Here is a 23,645-nt window from a genome sequence, read left to right on the forward strand (position 1 = left end):
TGCCTCACAGATTTTTAGTAATAACAAATATAATTATTGTAACCCGTCAATAAATTTTTAAAAATTTGGCTGTGAAAAAATTACAAAACCCGCCAAATAAATTTTCCCCTAAATATATCTGAGTTAAACAAAGTTGTTCAGAATGGTCTGTATCGATGCTCTGAGAATCGACCCACTAATAGTAAGAGAGCTGGTAAGCATTTTTGAGCAGGTATTTGAGGCACAATGAAAATTATGTACAATGCTTTTTTAATGGTATTTAAATATAGAAACGCAGAACTGGCTAAGGGGTTGAAACAAACCTTGAATTTAACAAAAAAAAATATTTTTTGTATGCTAAGAATGTTTTTGACGCACTTTGAAAATTAAATATGTTAAAATGTAATATTTGAAAAATATAAATAGAAATAAGTCAGATTATTTGGTTGGGTCTAAAACTTTGCCAGGTGATTGCAAAATAATTTTTTTAATTGGAAAAATGTTTTCGAGGCACGTTGCAATTTTAACCACATATTATTTATAATTTGCAAAAAAATGTTGTCAGAAAGACAGTTTGTTTAGATGGGACTTTCTGCCTGTCAGGTGTTCGACAATATTTTCATGAGGTCGAGTGAACAGCGTTATGCCTGCATGTAAGTGTGAGTCAGATCGTATATCGGCAGCTCTCGAATAATAGTGCAATGTGATTGGCTCTGGCGAGAGCACGTGATTTAATAATTAATATTTTTTTATTGTCGTAATCCTTGATTTGTGAACCATCCACTACGTTTCGTATATACTAAAAATAATTATAAAAAAAATTAATTTTACTTAGTTCATTCACTCTTGTAATCAGATACGGTGTGTGAAAATTAAAAAAATTTTATTTAAGTATATTGTGTGAAAATTAATAAAAATTAAATTTTATTTAAGTGATCAGAGGGACAATAGTAAAATAATTTATCAAATTAATATTCAGGATTAATTACAAATGTATGCATACTAATTTTTTGTCTATAATTAATAAAGAAAAAAATTCGAAGCAGAGAGCTGCCGATATACGATCTCACTCACACTGTGAGGACCCCAAAACCGAGGGTTTTGTACCCTCACAACATATACAGACATATACATTTTTTAACATACATACATTTTGTAATACAATATTTGAATTTATTATTTATACATTTCTATGAAGTACCCGAAATGTATATATCTTTATGAATTACTAGCAGACCAGGCAGACGTTGTTCTGCCCTAAATTTGGTCTATCTGCATACATCTTAATAAGCTCTTTCCGTCTAACTCTGCCTCCCCCCTCTTATATTTTTCTTAATCTTTTATTCACTCCTCCCTCCGTCTTTTTCGATTCATCTATCTCTATTTCGTCTATCTCTCTCTCAGTCTCCTTCTCCTACCCTCTTTTCTCCTCTCTCAAGTTCTTCTCATTCTCCTTCATCTCTTATTGCCAGTCCCAGAGGGTGGTCCTAATCCCAGTCCCAGTCCGTCTCTGGTCTAGTTCCCGGAAAAAAGGATCGTAAATACTAATACAGGCAAATTAATACACCAAATTTCAGGCAAATCGAATAGGACGTACATAGGTACATATATAGGTATGTGGGTATTATTAATTCATGTCTTTATTTCGGCTTCGCATGCTTATTTATCAGTTTTGCTAGGTTGATGCTACTAAATCGAATATTACAATTGAAATTACTTTAAAGCTCTCAGAAATAGCTTTCATTTGATATCCATAATACACACACATTGTACAGGTATCCGGGTCGACGTTTTAGCCTATATCTCAAGACCCTTGTCACTCAGCGATATAAAAATTACTCTGTACTAAAGCACACATCAACAGCTTTCATTTGATATCCATATTACACACACCTTCTAGGAGTATCCGGGTCCACGTTTTAGCCTATATCTTGAGACCCTAGTCACACAGCGATATAAAAATTACTCTGCACTAAAGCACACATCAACAGCTTCAATTTGATACCCATAATGTAAAAACACATCCTAGTATTACCCTGATCCACATTTGGCCTTTATTTCGAGACCCTAATCACCCAGGGATATGAAAATTACCCTGTACTAAAGCATCATCAACAGCTTTCATTTGATATCCATTTTGTATAAACACATTTTAGGGGTGCCCGGTTCCACGTTTTGGCCTATATCTCGAGACCCTAGTCACCAATGGGTATGAAAACTACACTGTACTAAAGCACTCATTAACAGCTTTCATTTGATATCCATATTATATAAACACATTCTAGAGGTGCCCGGGTCCACGTTTGGGCCTATATCTCGCGACCCGAGTCACCCAGGAGGTGTACTCAGTATCAAAGTACTCATAAACAGATTGCATTTGATACCCATATTGTACACACACATCCCAGGACTACCCAGGTCCACGTTTTGATCTCAAGACCCTAGCCAGAACGGGATAAAAAGTATCGTATGTCCGTTCCCTGGTTATAAGCTACCTCTCCACCAATTTTCAACCAAATTGGTTTATCCCTTCTTGAGTTATGCGTAGTGTAACTAACACGACTTTCTTTTATATAATATTTTTCTAAAAAAAAATCATAACTCAAGAATGGCTAAACCGATTTGGGATTTCAAAATCAACTAACCATCATCTCTCCTTCCTATATCTTTCCTAAAAAGTTCATGGCAATCTTTCTATCCGTTCTCGAGTTATGGAGTGACAATCAAAATGTACACTTCTTTTTATATATATAGATACGCTAAAATATTGTAACGAATTTAGTGCAATTCCGCTTATTTGCAACCTTCTGCTAACGTTCGAATCACTAAACTGTTGAATAAATAACTCCAATATTCGATAATGCAAAATGGTCTTTATTAGACTACTTTCAAAATAACACTTCTATTGCTCGACAGATAGCGTGCTTAAATCAAACTGATTGGTCGTGCCTCAGCTTGCGCTCTTTTAAACTCCTGCTGCTTCATTCGCATATTTCTACTACAGTCTAGACCATAGCCGGCCAAAAGTTGCACATTGTGCAATTTGAGTTCGTATTTTCACACAGGCACTAACGATGTGCGATCACGATCGTTTGCTTTCGCTTGTCACTCACTAAAATCAACAGTGAATGCAAAAGGAAAAGTCCATGGTACTTTTTGGGCACATAATAAAAACAATATGCTGCAAAGTTAAAGTGACTTTTAATACGTTTTGGTTAGTAATATTAAGTTCCTTTGAACATACATATTAATATTGACAATTTAAATATTAATAATTAATTAATTATTAATAAATATTGACAATTTAATATAAGTAACTTTTTATACGTTCTACTTAGTTTTATTAATTTTTATACATATTTTTTTATTGAATAACTTTATGTTTTGAAAATATATATTTCTATCTTTACATTTACTTTGTTTTGTAGTTCTTTCTTAATGAAAAAGTGATTTTTTTAAGTAAATTTTGCATTGAAGAAACACCATACCTTCTTTTATAAAAATTTTTATCTGGCTAGCTCGACCTCCACGTTCTTAGTTATATGAATATAAGTAAATATTGTTAGGATTAGCTTGAAATCAAATAATCAGAGTCGTTTTTAATTTCGAACTTCACAGTCCACATTTTCTTTTGGCACACTGTAGGGGAGTTGTCACTCAATTTTTACACACCCTTATGCAATTGTTTTAGCATTTGTGTGGCCGGCTCTGGTCTAGACATTTCGCCTGCTAGAACTGCTGTACATATCTCGTACTTAGTTATATACATGTATATTTGTAGTTTATGCGTTTAGCTCCCATTACTGATACTTAGCATAGACTTGACTTGACTTGGCGTAAACTTGGCAACTTAGCCACGATTATACTCCACTTTGTGCATACAACCTGGCATCATAATCATAATTTTTAAATAAATGTCAATTTGTATGACAAAATGTCAACATGAAATGGAAACAAACAAATGGCATCTCAAAATGTAAACGTCACTTAGAACTTACGTAGAAAATCAAAAATTTTACCCCAGCGGGTTAGGGGATCAGAATATACCCGCGGTAGGTATGCCTGTCGTAAGAGGCGACTAAAATACCAGATTCAAGGGGCTGTGTAGCGCAACCTTTCAGGTTGCCAGCGCAATATATAGCTTCTCCAAACCCAATTGTCAACCTCACCTATCCGCGGCGAATCCTGTTTCACTAACAGACGAGGCTCTGGCGACCCCAAGCTCCTCATGGAACTTGGAGGTAGGGAGGGAGGGAATGGCCTGAAGGTTTAATGTGGCCACATAAATCGTTCCCGAGATGGTCGGGCTAGCACCTTAATGGTGCTATGGTACCGGAGCGTACCGGATTTGTATCCGGCAAAGGACCATCACATCGATAACACTCCCCAAAGCCTTCGGGGAGCAACCTTATCGCTACAACAACAACAACAACAAAATCAAAATTCAACAGTCAAGTTAAGTGTTGCTAAGTTTTGAGTAATCAGTAACATGGAATGTTCATTTAACAGAACTGTAAGTGACAGTTCTCAAGCCAAGTCAAGTCTATGCTAAGTATCAGTAATGGGCCCTTTTCTCTTAATCATATGCGTGTGTATGTGCAGCAACTCTTCAGCCGATGACTACAAGTATGTGCGCGTAAAACTACCACTGTCTGTATTTGTTATTTAATAATTATTTGTACACTTTTTATTCAGCTAATGTGTTCAGAATTTTAACTTTTACTCACTAAAATTCCAATCAGTGTATTTCTGTGCTTAAATTATGTTAAAAATTGTGTTAAAGTTTTTGGTGTGGTGAAAGTGACCTACTAGAATTTTGTTACGCTCCACTGCTTTCCACCGAAGTTCGCGCATGCAATATCTTTATATTCAAAAATTTTGGCTAAAATATACCGCCGCTACTGATTGGAAACTTGGCATACATATTTACGCACTAGCATCAGAGACAATTTTAAGATAGAGATGTTGCAGGGACGAAAAATAGTGTCAAACAAGCTTCACAAAATTCTAGTAGGTCACATTTACGACTTACCACAGCAAAATTTTTTAAACTACCTTTGTCTGTAATTATTATTTAACAATAATCTGTTCAGAATTTTAATTTTTACTCTCTAAAACTCCAATAAGTTTATTTTGTGTGCTTAAATTATGTTAAAAATTGTGTTGAAGTTTTTGGTGTGGTGGAAGTGACCTACTAGAATTTTGTGAAGCTCCGCTGCTTTACACTGAAGTTCGCGCATGCAACATCTTTATTCTTCAATCAATTTTTGGCAGAAGTCGAAAGCATCGAGCAAGGCCAACGCAGCACTAGAATCAAGTGACAGCGAACATACGTACAAACACACAATAGTCAAATGCAATAGGTAAAGCGATGGCTGGAAAACACGGCATGCGGGCAAATGCAAATACATTGTATTCAACGAGGAGTATTATGGTGCATGGAAATTTATGGAATAAAAATATTCACTGGAAAAACGGTCGCAATATATTGCAATATTATTAAATGGAAATTGTTATTATAAAATAACCGTTTGCCTGCGTGCAAAATTAGTATACAAGGGCGACGAATTTGCATTGAAATTGAGAGATTTGGAGACAGGCATACGAGTCGGTAGATTTTGTGACTACGGACCAAGAGCACACCTGAAGGTTTTGACTTCATGTGTGCTTAGAGTATATTCGTCTGGAGGATTTTTACTCCATTCGGCTGCAGAGGTTGCTCGAGGGTTTTATTAACTCAGTCACCTCTTACAAAGCAAGGGATAAGCTAGGAGTAGAAGTAGAATTTGATCTAATAAACATTTATAACGTTTTTATTTACGAAATTAACAGCGTTGCTCATTTTGAACAACCGATAGGAATTTTATATATATTTTCAGGAACCCTAGACGGACTGAGGCCTAACCCCGGGAAACAAAAGGAAAAATCCGTCACAATACTTACATGCAGGCATAACGCTGTTGTTGTTGTTGTTGTTGTAGGGATAAGGTTGCTCCCCGAAGGTTTTGGGGAGTGTCATCGATGTGATGGTCCTTTGCCGGATACAAATCCGGTACGCTCCGGTACCATAGCACCATTAAAGTGCTAGCCCGACCATCTCGGGAACGATTTATGTGGCCACATTAAACCTTCAGGCCATTCCCTCCCTCCCTACCCCCAAATTCCATGAGGAGCTTGGGGTCGCCAGAGCCTCGTCTGTTAGTGAAACAGGATTCGCCGCGGATAGGTGAGGTTGACAATTGGGTTTGGAGAAGCTATATATTGCGCTGGCAACCTGAAGGGTTGCGCTACACAGCCCCTTAAATCTGGTATTTTAGTCGCCTCTTACGACAGGCATACCTACCGCGGGTATATTCTGATCCTCTAACCCGCTGGGGGCTGCATAACGCTGTTCACTTGCACTCATGAAAATATTGTCGAACACCTGACAGGTAGAAAGTCCCATCTAAACACTCTATCTTTCCGACAATATTTTTTGAAAATTATAAATAATATGTATGTGGTTAAAATATCAACGTGCCTCAAAAACATTTTTTCAATTAAAAAAAATTTGTTTTGCAATCACCTGGCAAAGTTTTAAACCCAACCAAATAATCTGGCCTATTTCTTTTTATATTTTTCAAATATTAAATTTTAACACATTTAATATTCAAAGTGCCTCAAAGACATTTTTAGCATACAAAAATTTATTTTTTTTTGTTAAATTCAAGGGTTGTTTCAGCGCCGCCATCCCTTAGCCAGGATTGTACATAATTTTCATTGTGCCTCAAATACCTGCTCAAAAATGCTTACCAGCTCTTAGACTATAATATGCATACCCTTAAACATATATGATCAGGATAAACATATTAACTCAACAACGTCCCATAACTGTATAAACATCGTTAGCACTTTGTCTAACAATTTGATTAGCCTTATAATGTGTATAAGCTTTACTATACTTGTTTTGCCTTTATAAATTGCCCTACAATAAATTTAAAACAAATTAGATCTTAATACATTTATACAAGATATGAACATAAGGAAAAATGAATCAAAGTATATGTTCAGGTAAACTTACAGTTGAATGCCGCCAAAATTTTATCAAATCGTGAATATCAGTGGATGGTGCCAGCAAAAGGAAATCGCGCCATTCATTAAAGCTAATATTTAAACTGCCATCTTGATCCATACTGTATGAGCGTTAGCAAAACAACAAAAAAATAGTATTAATAGATTTTGAACATACGTCAATGACGCCATTAAAAAAAATAAATCAGTTAAGAGCATGCAACAAATTCTTTACCATTACACATATTAACATTCAGACAATAACAAAGGCACGTCACACACATTGCACTAAATCTATACACGATCTCACCTTAAAACTGAGTTATTGTCATATTTTATCCTAATAGAAAACAAAAAAATGCAAACATCAAATGTAGCCAAACTTAGGAATATGTATTAGAATTATAACATATTTGTATGCATCTAATTAAATACATACAAAAAAGTTCTGGTAATAATTTCTTGCCATATTAAGTACCATAAAAGCATGAGCATATGTACAAGATGTCTGAAACTAGCTAACGAAAGCTAATTATTTTGAAAAGTGAAAAATATAATATTTTAAAAACTTCATAAGTGTTTGGACTTACCCTAAGTTTTTGGGGTCAACTAAAAATTGCTAGTAAGTATTATGTATTGCTAATATTATACTTCGGTAATATTTGTCAAATGTTAGTGCTTAAATTACATATGTATTTCTAATCACAAAACATGTATGGAAAAAATTAGATAGTATAACAATCAAACAAGTTTTATACTTTGTAAAACGTTTACTGTTACATTGAACTAAACTGTAGTAGTAGCATAGCTACAATAAATTAAAAATTGTTTTAAGGAATTGGTTTTTACATGCCAATTATATCAGAATGTCCTAAATAATATTATAAAAAGTGAATCTACAGTTATAAAATTGCTACAAAAAATTAAAAATAAATGAGTTCGTCTAAAAAAATATAAGTAAAACTTACCGCGACAGTAAATTTGTAGCCTCCTCCGGATCAACTTCTATACCCAAATCTTTGAAGGCGTCTATTAGTTCTTCCAAATCCACTTTACCTAAGAAGATAATTTCATTAAAACAGTTAAAAAATTCTTTCAAGTTTTAGCAATTTTAAATCATTACCATCTTTATTTTTATCCAAATGTGAAAATTGCAGTCGCAAATTTTTTTCATGTTCGCGTACGTAAAACACAAATTCGGCAAGTCCAACATCTCCCGTTTGATTTATATCCGATTGTTCGAGAAATTTCTTAAAATAACCAAAGGGTTTAATAAACAAAACGCGTGTAGGCATATATAAACAAATATAGCAGGGATGGACTAGATGTAGGCCGTTAAATGCTATAAGAAGAGTCACACAAAGGAAGATAATGAATGAACATTAAAAAAATTAAAAATAAATAATTTCATGAACCAACATCACTCATTGGTAAACGTGCAAAACCGTATATCAAACTTTTGCAATAACAGAAATTGACGTCAAAGGTTTGAAGAGTTTGCTGCTTTCATATCTTTTTATTTATTTTTTTTTTTTTTCAAAAATATCACATGTTATTGCAATTGATTGATAGGGGGCTTAACACGTTCAAGGACGATTTTCTTTTCAGCCAGCTTTTCAGAGGCATGTTGAATCGTAATTCATATGCAAAAAATCCATAAAGCTTAAACATGTGATTGAAAGAATGGCTGACAAAGCAATGTTTAAAAAATTTAGAAATGTAAATCAATTTTGCAAGGCAAGAAAGCAGTATAAAATAAGAATTACATAAAGCCATTTAATACGCCATATTTATAAATTTTTGATTTGTACCAAATAAAGTAATAAACGTAAAACTCGCACTTCATATTTCTCTGATTTCACTTTCTACACTTTACTGCATTTTTGTTATGAACGGCATTAGAGCACTTGTTATATTTCATCTGACAATATCAAGTCGTTGGATGCCAACATAAACCAATTGAATTCAGAACCAAAAACGGTTTTGAATATGAATATGCCGAGTTCTTAAAGTGATATGCTTTACACTTCAGTAATTGATTTCAACATGATTTCCTAAATCCAACGAATTCCGTAACAATGCCGAATATCTTAGTACGTTTTTTATTATCTATACATAACAAAGAAATTACCAACAGGATTACCAAAATGTGTTTGCTCTTTTTTGTACGACTTTTGGAAAGCGGTGGTGGTAATAACTTGTTTGTTTAACATTATTTTGAATGCATGCGACTTGGGCAGACAAATCATACCAAATTTTGAAACGTACCTCGGCATATACACTTGATAAACCAAACTCCCGTAATGCTTCAGAGAGATCATGAATATCTATACGCCCGTTTCCATCGCGATCAAGACGTTTAAATAATTTTTCCAACCTCTCCTCATCCTCTTGTGGCAGTTCAGTGGCTACCTGGGCATTGGAAATACCGCTACTGGCAATAAATTGGGGAAATGATGCAGCTGCTGTCGTATTTTCATGGCCTTTGGTTTGATGAGTTGATGCAGTAAGATTCTGATGGTGTGAGTCGGTGGTGTTTAATACACTCTGTATGGGTATCAATTTTGGATGGTTATGACTGCCTACCAGATGTGATGTGTTAGCTGCATATTGATTGCCGCTTGTTCCAGTATTTGTTGTCGCATTGGTCGCAGGTTGGTATGAAGTTGGTGAAGTATGCGATTGTTGAAATATCTTATTCTGTTGTTCTGCTGGGTTGTTTTTCACAATACTCGTGCCTTCGTCTTTATCCACCATTATAGTTACAGGTCTGTTAATGATAATGCTATGTTTCGATGTGTATATTACAATGGTTTTGGTCTCCGATAGTATTCTGAAAGTGAACGTATAGTTAAATTTATTTTAAACAACTCACAAAAAGGCTAACCATTAAATTTTTTTTAGAACACGATTCCAATGATAGTACAAACCTTCTTTGGCAGTTTCCTTTATACCCACGGCTCCAGACGGTCGGCTCTAAATATACAACAAATGATTATATCAATCTATAATGTTATACGCACATTTTGTATATGTTCGAGCTCGCGGGGGTAAAACTTCAAAATTCACAAACACGTGTTAGGATTCTACTTAAAAAAATTATAAACACACAATTGAATTGAATAATAGGTACTTTTTGCATACTCTTGCATTAACATTCCATCTGCCCAAAGAACTTTCAAGGCGATCGGATTTCTTTCTTTTATTTTTTTTCCAATGCTGCCCTCCCCCCTAATTAACGACGATGCGTGAACATTTGCATTTGCTGTAATCGTTTTGCAGTGACACCTCAAAAAATCAATTCATTTGCACGACTGAGCGTGGTAAATGATAAGCAGACGACACAAGAAATTATGTTTTCATTCTCAAACCCTATTTCTTGGTAATTTGTCTCAATTTTATTTAATTAAAATTTTTTTGCACGTATTGAAAATGAGCTCAAGAGAAAATTATTATTAAAGCTGTAGCAATGCCGGATAATTGGATAATTTTGCATGCGTGTATGTGAAAGTGCCACAAACGAAGCGTTTATATATCTTTAGAATGCATATTTTCTTCTATTAGCTGAATTTGCAATTTATCCCTTATCATAATGTTTCACTCAACAAAATAAAATTGATTATATTCAGACTTTCTATAAAGTCATGAATATCAAACCCACCCAACCACAATTTTACACACGATAAATTTGCACAGAAAATGACAGCGAACATATGTATCCACATACATTTGAAAGGGAGAGACGCGAACAGCTGTTTATACGTTCTTCGAAATTGTTGTTGTAGAAATACGCGTTGCATTTTAACGGCCTTGCCAAACGAAAATTAAATTGAGTTTTATTATACATGTATATAGATCTAAATTTGCAGCTAAAAAATGGCTCAATCAGAATTCCATATCGTCGCCCGCCTGCCAGAAGCATGAATATGCCAAAATGAAAATGTTGGGAAATCGAGTTTCAAAGTTATTGCTCTCTAAATATTAGAGGAATTAGTTTCTAGGGTAAAAATGTCCTTATATATTATACTCACACTATGCTCTTTTAACTGAGATAATTGTTCTACTCGCATCCCTTCTATTCTCCGAGATTTAGCATATTCATTTTTCTGGCACAACAAACATTTAAAATGCTGATATATTTTTTGTTAACACACCTATACAAAAAATTAAAAGTAGTCGGATCAGGTTAATCTGCTCATTCTTTCTATGTATTTTGATGCGCTGAAACCGAAAAGCTATAAGAATTGGCCCAATGGTACGGCCTTAACCTCAAAATATGTAAAAAATCACTGTAGATTGATTTTTAAATACCGTTAGGGCCAAGCCAAGACCTGCTAGCCCAAATCCGTTGGCGGATTGGGATTCGGAGCATCACAGTAGGTACTTGGGACAACATCCGCGTCTTTGACTTATCGAAAGTATGTATGTAAATAAAAAAGTTACACATTCAATTCAATTTCATATACACTAATGTGTTTTTATATAAGATATTATTGCAAACATAGTACTAGTTCTTATTCTCGTTAGAATCAGAATCTTCTGAAATGTTGGGTTCGGGAAAAGCGTTGCCCTTAAGATTTTTATAAAAAATGATATTATTTTAGTATAACCAGTTTTTCACACAATTTTTCCAAGTATTCTAGTTTTGATTCGGGAAGAGGCAACGGCTTCGAATAAACCGTTTTGCCTTCATTTAAACAAGTATTGTTTTTAGGATATTAAGCTATTAAAAATTCTTCATCGGTGTAATTTTTTTTGAAGAATACCAGGCACGTATACCCAAACGAAGGAACATACGAATATGTGCTGTTATTATTTTTTTTTCAAAAACTGTAAAAATTGTTTAGCCATATCAACGAGTGTGTCATACAATATGCCACATTCATTTTTCTGGCACAACTTTGTGTGATTGAATTGTACATTCGTGAAAATGGCATTGCAAATTATTGGGGTTTCCATGTACGTAGGAAGCTCTATATTTAAGTAGAACCTAGAGAATCTAATGGGTAATCCAAAGAGGCCTCTAACAAAAAATCGGAAAAATTGCACATTCATGCTTCTAGCTAGCGGGCGACGATATAGTCGAATGGTATGGAGAGATAGTGGAGACACAATCCTTTTAGGTCATAGTGTATAACACATACCAAAATTGAAAGTGGAAAATAGTAGACAACCATTTTTTAGTACTAATTTTTTGCGCAACAATTTCATAAGTGTAGATAAAGTTATGCACTAAGCAGTCCATACAAAGTTTAAGTGCATATGTATATATATATAAAAAACACAGCTAATAGCTGGAATAAAGAAGTACTTTGAATTGTCTGAACTTTCATATGTAACACATGTGATAAAGTGTAAAGCCGGAGTCATTGGTGCCGTATGTCGTATCGCTGTATCCGTATCCCTAACGTGATCAGCTGTTTATCGTTACGACGGTAAACCAAAACCCAATTGGTTGGCTACGATACGGTTACGACCTTAGCGGCACCAATAATCGATTGCATTGATTCTCATAAAGTTGATCGAATCAGCTGTTATAAGGTTACCGATACGGTTACCGATAAAGCACCAATGTCTCCAGCTTAAGACACAAATTTTTTAGATGAATAGGAGCAACAACAACTAACTACGATAGTTGGTTGTTATTGCAAAGTGCACTTGCTTTTAAATGCATTCACGCATTTTTTGCAAGCAGTTTCTTGAATTTTACCATATTAAATGTTTGGGAAACAAATTGCAACTCGACTTCAGGACGGACAATGCCACATTTTACTTGTACATAAATCTCCTCAAAGCGTTTTCTCCAGGGGGTGGTATTTGAACCCGTACTCCTGCGATGATCGGACTCTTAACAAACGCATTCGCCTATCACCACGTCTTTCGTTATACAAGCTTTTCCAAACTGTCTTCTGCTTTATATATCTAGACCATTTTTCTAGGTTTGCTGATATGAAAACATAAATAGCGGCGGTGTGTTTGAAACAGGTTTTTTGTTTATTACGTTGACTAGGAGCAACAACTAACTTGTGCGTCCGGATGTCGAGGTGTGCAAATCTTTTCCCAAATATTTAATATAAACAATTTATTTATTTGTTTAAAACGAAAAAAAAAAATTTAATTCAGACATAAGTCTCTGGATATTCCCGAAAAATCCCGGTACCTCGGAATCGCCATTTTAAAATCACGGATTCCGGGAATTACAAAAGTTGCATGATGCATTTACATTTATCGATTTTTTTGTAAATTATTTGTAGCTAGAAAGGAAATAAAAAAATTTGTTTTCAAAAAGGAAAAATCGTACAAAGCACAGACGAAGGCCGCCTATGCCGAAAGGTATTCTGTACGAAAATACTATGGATCCCACCACCGGCTTCGAAAGGGTCAGATATCGTCATACCGTTTTGCCGCCAATATCCTGTAACGGGAGTCCCAGGAAACGTGCAAATTCAACAGTGGTCGACCAGAGAGAGGGGTTTTAGATGCTTTAGTTCCACATTGAAATTGAAAAGATGGTTGGTGTCATGTGGGGACACGTTGCAAGCAGGACATACATATGTCGGGGTTGATTCTGAATAGGTAAGAGTTTCAGTATCCAGACCGAAGTGGAGATTGATTTCCTCTTCTGTGAGTTTATGGTATTTAACTTTAAGAACGGGGTTCGCCGAGAGATTCCTGGCCAGATGTCCGACACCTTTTTAGGGATGTCACTGAGAAACCTTTTGTGTTTTTTACATATGGCTGAGTTCTCAGGTCCAACATTTCAGTGTAACCATATTCAGTTGCTGCGTCCCTCCCACAAGTTGTCATAGTCCCAGCAGATCCTTGCAGCGGAATTGCTCAATAGTCTTCTGCTCCGGGAAGGTATTGAACCCAATCCGGGTTCAGAGAAACGAATCTTTTAGGACCATCACACTCTTGCCAGTGGATTAGCAGTCGACCCCTGTTGTAAATTGTTACTGAAAATACGCGTTTCGATCTCCGTTTTTAGAATCCGAAATCGAAAATTAAAATTTTTTTGGTGAAAAGATATAAGCAAAAATCGGTTCAAATTTTCGTGTGGTTGTTGTCCCAGGGTTATTATTTTAAATCGAGGGTTATTATTTTAATCCAAATTTTCGCCTGCGGTGCTTTTTATTTTTTAAATTTTTTTTACGTATAGTTTATAAAAAAAATTCAAAATTTGGAATAAAAAATCGCAACATTTTTATTCCAAATTTTGGCCAGCGGCGCTATTTATTTTTTTTTTTAATAAATTATATTTATTTCATAAAAAAATATAAAATTTTTAATTAAAAAATGCGATTTTTTAAAATAAACTACGTTTACTTCATAAAAAAAAAAATAATAGAAAATCTGGAATAAAAAAAGGCGCGATTAAAATAGATTGAGTAGTTTTTTATTTATACATATTTTGAAGTCTGGTAGCACCATTTTTGCTCAATTCACTGCCTTTTCTTGCATTTTTTTGGTAACTTTTATATTAAATTGTGATCAAACTATAAGCCTCCGGCGGCTGGGGTGGTGTTTTTAGAAAGGGGAGTCGCCCCAGCCCCTCCCACCACCCCAACCCCCTCCCCCTGGTCTCATAATGTATAGTCTACCCGATAATTTAAAAATTAGATGATGCACCGCCTTGTAAAACGTTACTAAAGTTTCTTGTTTTCAAAAACTCCTTAATATCAACCTTTTTTATGCAAGTTCTACCAAAATAAATTGTTTGAAGTTCGAACACTGTTCCAAATACGTTCCACTAGACCTACTTTCCCGGTTATATTGTGGAACGCAAATTTCAGCCACGCTTTAATTAAAATTTTCAACTTTCACTATTTAACTCAATGCCAGACAATTTTAATTAAAATTGTCTCAGTCAATGCTGTAAGATATTTAACGTTGCACCAATTATTTCGAAACTAGGTAAATTAATTTATTACGTATGCTAGCTGAAAATAGGACAGTAAAATCGATTATCGCGAATCCAGGGCACGTTGATGCAAACATGTGAACTTTTTCATATAGAAAAATGCAATTGACACGATCCCAACTAGTTTTAATTCATTACTGCATTAAATGTACGTAATGACAAAGAGATAGAGAAACTTTCATTAGTTGATCATCATACGCATAAAACTTAAATATACAAATTCTCTCTTCACCAGCCAGATTTCGTCAATTGTATTTCTGGTAGTTCTATTTTCACTCTTTTATGAAGTTCCCATTGCACTTGAGCCTCCTTTGGAACTTTTGTGCTAAATTTTGTTTTAACTATTCGTATTAAACTTCATGTGAATTAATTTTTACATTTTTATTGTTCTTAATTCATTCACAAATCTTCTCTGGCGTTTCGCTATTTTTTCCTCCGTCACAACCATGGCGGAACGATGCAAGGTGGCAGCATGGTGACATACCTACAAACATAAATAAAAATTCCATGTACTTTGTTTTTGTAAATTTGATGGACAAATGTCAAAATCGTCTTGCGCCGGAAGTTGATGTATTAAATGAAATAAAAAAATTTCATAATCAGCTGTCCCATACTGCCACCTTGTATCGTTCCGCCATGGCCACAAATTAAAATCACTACGAGGGCTGCCATACTTCTCGAACATAATTGAGGTGAGATGGATGTCGTAAAAGCACGGTAGCCAAAATGGTCTTTTCTAACCACGTTTTGTCAGCTGGTCCATTATTGACAATAGCTGCGTTTTTTTACACCTATAGATCACCTATAGACGTTTACACTTAAACTTTATATGGACTGCTAAACGTCAAACTTTATCTACTCTTCTGAAATTGCTGCGCATAAAATTAGAACCTCTAAATTTCAAGACGCATTATATTCAGATGTAACTGAAATATGTGTCTATGTTTCACCTCTACACTAAAGCCCCCATTACTGATACTTAGCATAGACTTGACTTGACTTGGCGTAAACTTGGCAACTTAGCCACGATTATACTCCACTTGGCGCATAAAATCTGGCATCATAATCAGCGTTGAAATTTATTTTTAAATAAATGTCAATTTGTATGAAAAAATGTCAAAATGAAATGGAAACAAACAAATGGCATCTCAAAATGTAAACGTCACTTAGAACTTACATAGAAAATCAAAATTCACAGACTTCTAAGTCAAGTTAAGTTTTGAGTAATCAGTAACATGCAATGTTCATTTAACAGAACTGTAAGTGACAGTTCGCAAGCCAAGTCAAGTCTATGATAAGTATCAGTAATGGAGCCTTAATTCTTGTTACGTTCCATTGAGACTTGAGCGAGATACGGATAGAAATTTAACATGCAAATGCAACAACAACGTTGTGATCCTGATATTTATCTGGTTCAATTTCTAATCCGTATAGCAGTTCTGTTCGTTTCGTTTTCTGTAGTAGATTTTTTGACAGCTAACCACTTTTGAGTTGGTAGCACTCATGGCTCAACTATATGGTTGGCTCATCTCTACAGCAATAACATACCTTTGTTCACATTGCCAAAATTAGCGTGATGGTGTTAGACGAATGGAATGGAATGAAAACATAAAACTTAGCAGCATTTGTAAGTAGTAAGAAAATGTTGTAAATTCGTTGGTTTCTTTTTAAGTTTGCCATCTCCTTCTGACAATCCCTACTCCAGTGAAATGAAAAAAATAAAATCAGCTGGTGAGATGAGCCAACCATATAGTTGAGCCATTGTAGCACTGAACTAAATACGTGTACATTTGTGTATACATAAAAGATCTCGCCATATTTAAAAGCAAGAACACTGAAAGAGTAAACAACTTGAAGATGATGTAAGGAAAATAAACAGTTTGCTTACATGCGAAACTATTTAAATGGTAATAATTCTATCAGTATCTTAAAATTTTGTGTACGTTTCTTCTTATTTTTTACAAAACAGATGTTTTATATGAGTGCTGCCAGCTCTCATAAAGTTGATCTAGATCGTTCCAATGAGATTTGAGTCAGAGCCAGAGCTCGATAAACCAATGGAACGGCCCTTAAGTGTGATATCTTACCTGTCAACTGCCTGACAGGATGTTCAATATGGCTACTTTTTAGCGTTTTAACAGGGTGTTCAATATGGCGGCGCCTATCTTTAGCGGGTGATAGAAAGAGATACAGAATGAGACAGCGATAGTCAATTACAAATAAGGTGATCCAATCACTTTGGAATTTTGAGGTCTATGCAGAAGATATCACACTTAGTTATCATTCACAATGATTCTCATTGTTTCTAAATTCGTAAACAAGGACTGTAGTTATTCGGTGTGATTGTTCAAAAAAATCTATTATTTTTGTGAAATTTTACACTTAATCTGTGGTATTGTGGTGGTCAAAAAGGTTTTATGCAAAAATACTTTGGCTTACAACGCGACAATGTATTTCGTAATGTCGAAGTACTTATATGTGTTTGTATTTGATATGGATGCTTACATTTGAGAACACGGTTGCTACCTCATTCCATTTGGACAAAAAATGGCCCTTTTCAACCCCATATGGTCCGCTGCCCTGTAAAAATTGTTGGATTACGTGTTCCATTTTTTTCATGTTGGAGTACTCTAACAATACTCCTTTGCAATGTGTTTGCGGACCACCATCAGCCGATCATTGCTCGTTTTTTAACGACCGTGATCACGACACGATGACGATCGAACAGAGTTGCCAAAAGTAAAATATTGCATACAAATAACTGATAATAAAATTTTACTATGGAAACTCTGATAAAATGCAACAGCGCACTGGTTTTATGTATACATACTATAGTATGTATAGAGAAATATTAGTTTCCTTATTCACGAAAATGCTAAATAACATAAGAATATTCGTAGTATAAAATATAAAAGCTGTATTGTCCCTCTTCATTTACTTTCATTTTAAATTAAATTCACTTTGATAATTCTTTCCGACATAATTCCTCTTTAGTACTTTGGCATATGATCCTCTGTGGGTGCTCCATGGAGTACTACAGTGAAAGTACTTTGGAAAGTAGTCTCACGTATGTACTCAATGGAATACTCACAAACAAAGCGAGAGTGGGATCACCTACTCCTCTTCTAGGACATCGCAATGTTAATTGGAGCACATTTTTTGTATGAATACAGATTACATTTGGAGCAGTCCTATACTCTAAAAGGAGTATTCCTTACATTATTTATAGAGTACTCGCGTTTTTTGAAGGGTGGTCCCTTTTTCTCAATTTTGGTTCTTGTTCGGCACGGATTTGGTACTTTTATTTCTTCTTCACTGAAACAAAAATTCAAAATACTGCTAATAAAATTTTCGGCAAATCTATTACCCACACATAATTTTCAATTTACTTCTGTAAACCCATTATGTACATGTAGCTTAAGTTATTAGAAGTAAAGCAACCCTATTGTAAATATTGTAAAACTATCGATATGAAAATAGAGGGCAACCTTGAAAATAAATACGGTGGACGGTGCTTCCGGCAAATCTAAAGACTGGAAAGGTCGTGTTTCAACTTAATCATTAAACATCGTATACAATAATTGAAATACCTAACCAATTTACACTTCAATGGAATTCTTACCACGAAAATTGCTCTATCTATAAAATGTAGCAGAACAATGACATTTCACCCGGTAGATAATTTAGGCAAGGTATTAAAAACGGAAGTGTTGAATGTTGTCATTAATTTTTGATGAAACAGCGGACTTATCAGAAAAAAAGACTTGTTTTAGTGGTTAGATATTTCGATCGGCATTCAGTTATTACACAGTTGAAACTTTTAAGACGCTTGATTTTTAGTCTGTTAGAACTCACACTTACTGAATCTATGCTCTGGTATGAAGTTTAAACTGTTAGCGAAAAAGTAAACATCTATAAAAATAGCATTAACACCACTGCTTAGTTTTATTTACGATTTACTGAGTTTGCCACAATGCAAATTTTTTAACCGTTCTTTAATAAAACCTAACTGCGCTATGCACTTTATTCCATTGCAATCAAGCAAAACTAGGTTCACAACGTTTGGTTGGTGAAAGACATAGACACATCCTAGAAATGTGAACATATAATACCTAAAGGTGCAATTTATTTTTGTTTGTGCAGTTTGAATTAAAACCAAGTTTCTACTTTATTAAAATTTTATATATTAAAAAAAGCTAAAATTTGGTTCTTTTTTTGAGATCTGGTCTTTTTTCGATGCATTTTGTCCTAAATGAAAACATGGTGTGGCAACCGTGTTTGAGAACGCATGTGACAAGGTTGCATTTGTCAGAATAATTTTTTTTTTTTTAATAATGAAATAGTAGTATGGAAGCGACAGCCATAGTAGTAGACATGTATGTGAATATTAGCAAAGTTTAAAAAACAAAGCATTTTTTCTTTGAAAATAATCTAAGGGAAGATGCACACGAGGCGTATCTTCATAGACGCGTATTAGGTACAGCATAAGAAATCTGGAGGCTTAGAAAATCGTAGCCGCATTCCATATTTTGTACGCGTCTACGAAGCTATGTCTCGTGTGTATCTTGCCTAAGTTTAGCTTCTTACGAGATCCAAGCACCACCTACAAATGAAAAATAATGTATTATATGTCTACATTTCAACTATATGTTCATAAACACATACCAAGAAGCCATGTATTACGAAGACCTTCTTGATGTAGCTGTTCCAAATGTGATTTCAAGGCCGACATATTGAACACTAAAGAATCATGTGTTGCTCCCAGATATTTTGCATTTATGTATCGTATAGTCATAGAATGGTCACAAAGCTAAAAAATAATTTTAAAAGGATGTATACTTATGTATTTTCAACCTGAAACTAATATCAAAATGGTATACTTACAATCATAGCATTAATGCTGTAGAATCCTTTTCTGTTGTAATATAAATGCTGTAATTCTTTTTATGAGCAAAACTTTGAATGTGTTTGCCATCAACACAGCCAATAATCCCTGGAATTCTGCTAAAATTATAGAAATGTAAATTTGCTCTTGTGCATCGCTGAGGCAGTTCATCTGTACTGGACAACAAGTCCATGAGCGCTTCTTTGGACAGTCTGAAGTTTTGAATAAATCTATAAACAAAACTTATAATTTCAACAATTTAACGACTTATTTAGAAAGCTACCCTTACGTGGTGGAATTCGTTTCCAAAGGATTTGAAGCATCCCTCACCCGTCTTCTAGTTCTGGCTAGCTCCAGTAAGCTTTCCTTTTCATATGACGGGTCATCAAACCACAATTCCGTCCTATTCATACTTTTATTTATAAAATTTGCATTTTAAAGCTAGTTTTGCTTTTGTTTGTTTATTTTATTTTATTCGACAGCTGATGGAAATGTGCTATTGTGAACTTTTGAATTTACCGAAGTTCACAATAATGCTGGCCTTCATCGAACGCGCGTCATAATACCGAATGAAAATTCGTTCGATCAGCTCTTTCGACCACAGTCGAAGATCGAATTTGTCTCATAATAGGGGCCTATGTTTAAGCTATACGTACAAGCATGCCGACGACATTGAGAGTTTGCTTAGGATTATATCGATGTACCATAGGAAAACAAACACTTTAAAAATTTCTTGCATAGGATCTCTTTGTGGAAAATGCTGTAAGTCTTCCATATCGTGCTACACGTAGATATACAATCTTTTCTCACAAAACCCAAAGCAAATCAATGAGTTCAAAGGATTTCCCCAATATTGTGGTGTATTCCGATGTTACAAGGTGGACAATTTTAAGACCCCTGAAATTTAATCTTCGACATGATAAGAAGCATCTACTGACTTTAAAAAAAAGTAAGCTCATAGAAAAGAAAAGAGAATAAATAAAGATGGGATTGTACTTTACCATTTTTATGGGTAAATACCAGGAAAATACCCGGAATATTCCTTTTTTATGTCTTTTTCTTTCTTCTATTCTAATTTAATAATTTTTTAATTAAGAAAAAATTTATCATAACAATAATAATTATAAAATAATTATTGTTAGGCATTGAGCACGATTCAAACCCGCAAGCTCTTTTTTGGATATTTAAAAAACATTTGAGTCGAGGCTGCTTGGAATTACAATTCAGCAATTAAATTTATACGTCATTTGAAGTCAAAAAACTTCGTTTTGATTTTAAACAAACAATCCAGCAAACACTCGGAGTGAGCAATTAGTCTGAAAGGAGTCCAAAGTTTGGATCGCTTGCACTCGTTATGAACTCATTTAGGAGCCTGAAGTGAATGCTATATGAATTCTAGCACGGTCATATTTTATAATATATGGGCCTTATTGGCTTGATATACTGCTAATATTTTGTTCTCTAATGACACTACTTCAGGGCTTTTAGGTAGGTGTTTTGACACATATCCGAACCGGCATAGAAATGAAATTAGTATCAGTTTAATTAAATATTTACTTAGAATAAATTGTCGCAGTAAAATTTCTCAGTTCTTATCATAGTACAGGTTTACAAGTATGATATGTATGAGAAGAAAACAATTCCTTTCTCTTTCTAACACACTGCCGTTTGACACGTCGGTCAGTGCATGACGGAACTATACAAGGTGGCAGCATGGTGACATACCTACAAACATAAATAAAAATTCCATGTATTCTGTTTTTATAAATTCGATGGACAAATGTCAAAATCGTACTGCGCCGGAAGTTGATGTAAATAAAAAAAGATTATAATCAGCTGTCCCATGCTGCCACCTTGTATCGTTGCGCCATGGGTCAGTGTCAAACTATTGTGGAACTCAGTGGAACCTGCGTGGAACATGCATTTGACACTGAACTAAGTGTCAAAATTACCGGGGTTGCTGTCGTACAAAGCGACGCAGGGAAACAAAAAAAGGAGCGGAATATCAGATATGGGTTGCTGTGATGGTAAATTTTTTTGAACGAATTTAGTATGAAAATGTAATGCACCTATATGGTCCTACAGAAAATTATACAAAAGTCTTGAATTGGGGTATCTGAGGACGCGTAGTTATTCCAGTATTAAGAATATAAACTTGGGTGCTAACTTTTTCTACCCGTTCGAAAGTTCACCGCGAAAACCTGTTTGAAACCGACGTCGCAATAATCCGTCCATGTGGGAAGAGAAATGAAAAGGCGCGTTTTGTCCTGCTAGCAATAGTTCAAAGGCGAAAAAGTATTCGAATTATTGGAAGCGAGGCAAAAACACGTCTATTAAAACTTCTCCCAACGGTTTTGGTCATGTTTTGGCAATCGTCCCCGGTAATAAAGTATCACAATTTATTAATTAAAATTGTCCAAAACCTATGGATTTTAAGGAGAGATGTAATTAAGTGCTCGTTTGTTAGTAAATAAGGATATTTCTTTGTAATTTTACAATAAAAATTTTACGCAGTTTTCGTTAGCAGCTAGTACACTTTTCTTGGACCTAAGAAGTACAACAGTGCCATATAGCATCCACAAAAAAAAACGAACAGGAACAAGCATTTTATCAGGTGAGGGTGGCTGTGTATGTGCGTACTGCTTGCTACACATCCTACTTGTGGACCTGTACTATGGTTTTTATTCCGGAGCTGCCAAGTTTTTTAACTTTAATATTTTTCGTTTTTTCATAATTTCATCAAATTGGAGTCATAAATGACTCTTAGGTGATAATATTTTTGAGGCTGATATTTATGTTTGTTTGTTTAATGGTGGGTTCAATTTATACTTATTATTTAAGAATTCATGAGCTTAACAAGTTTAAGCTCATGAATTCTTAAATAATAGGCTGTTATTTTTAACATATTTCGGACCCAGAACTGAACTCGAGAACTTAAGCGCTTCGAGAATATTTATAGGGTACATTTATTTACGCAAACAAAGCTACCCTCAAACACGCTCACGACGCTCATAATTTAAGAATCAGAACCGAGTCCAAAACAAGTGGGCAATGTAGGAATCAGAAAAACGTCGAAACGCATAGGAGGGTAAAAGAAAATTTAATTTTTGGCTTTTATTTATCGGCCTAAAAGTTCCTAACCTAACATGCAAAAATTATCGATTTTCAAATATTTATGTTCGTGAAAGCGAGTTTGGAACAAATATTGATACTTTGTTGCAATTTTTCATTTTAATAAAATATAAATTACATTTGTACGTTATTGTTACCCTTGCTATTCTTTGTTTGTATAAGCATCGACGTTTTTCCACTCATTGACGCTTCTCGACATTTTTAATGTGACCACAAACCTGCCACGCTCTGTTCTGGTGTGTCGAACTATATATGTATGCCCCATAAGTTGACGATGCCTAATAAATAGGCGAAATAGATGTCATATAATCAGAGTTTATAGTGACGCCAGAAAGAGTTCCAATAGAGTATAGTATGAGCTGTTTAAAAGCCTCTTAAGACTAATGTCTGACTCTTATTTAGGCTTAAATGATATACGTTAAAGGTTCATGCACATTATACGACGCGACATGTAGCGACAAAATATTCTTTGCATGTATTCTTATGGAGCCATGCACACCTAGCGACAGTCGTACAACATGACACGACCAAGTACACCAACTAGGCAAAAAAGCCGCGAATATTTTGTCGGAACGTGTCGCTACATGTCGCGTCGTATAATGTGCATGTACCTTAATAGGCTCATATAGGATGACCATTGCAAGAAGGGAAATACATTGGTTTCGGCCTCCAAAATGA

The 23,645-nt window shown here is 34.8% G+C and overlaps 1 protein-coding gene across 11 annotated transcripts in view; it reads right to left on the reverse strand.

Moving 5' to 3' along the window:
* The window catches only part of SCaMC (Short Calcium-binding Mitochondrial Carrier), a 59,349-nt gene extending 43,962 nt beyond the window's left edge, over positions 1-15,387 (reverse strand). Inside the window, exons 1-8 of one of the 11 annotated variants that reach the window (XM_067790670.1) lie at positions 10,691-10,757; positions 9,960-10,005; positions 9,616-9,862; positions 9,298-9,543; positions 8,153-8,279; positions 7,998-8,085; positions 7,340-7,369; positions 7,040-7,151 (exon numbers count right to left, since the gene is read on the reverse strand). In XM_067790670.1, the coding sequence (XP_067646771.1) occupies positions 7,040-7,151; positions 7,340-7,369; positions 7,998-8,085; positions 8,153-8,279; positions 9,298-9,543; positions 9,616-9,862; positions 9,960-10,005; positions 10,691-10,754 (960 nt within the window). In that variant the 5' untranslated portion in view covers positions 10,755-10,757. The other 10 variants (XM_067790673.1, XM_067790674.1, XM_067790672.1 and 7 more) reach the window with 10 other exon arrangements.
* Between the last annotated feature and the right edge of the window lie 8,258 nt (positions 15,388-23,645).

Source organism: Eurosta solidaginis, chromosome 5, assembly GCF_040869045.1.
Source record: "Eurosta solidaginis isolate ZX-2024a chromosome 5, ASM4086904v1, whole genome shotgun sequence".
Classification (NCBI taxonomy): Eukaryota; Metazoa; Arthropoda; class Insecta; order Diptera; family Tephritidae; genus Eurosta; species Eurosta solidaginis.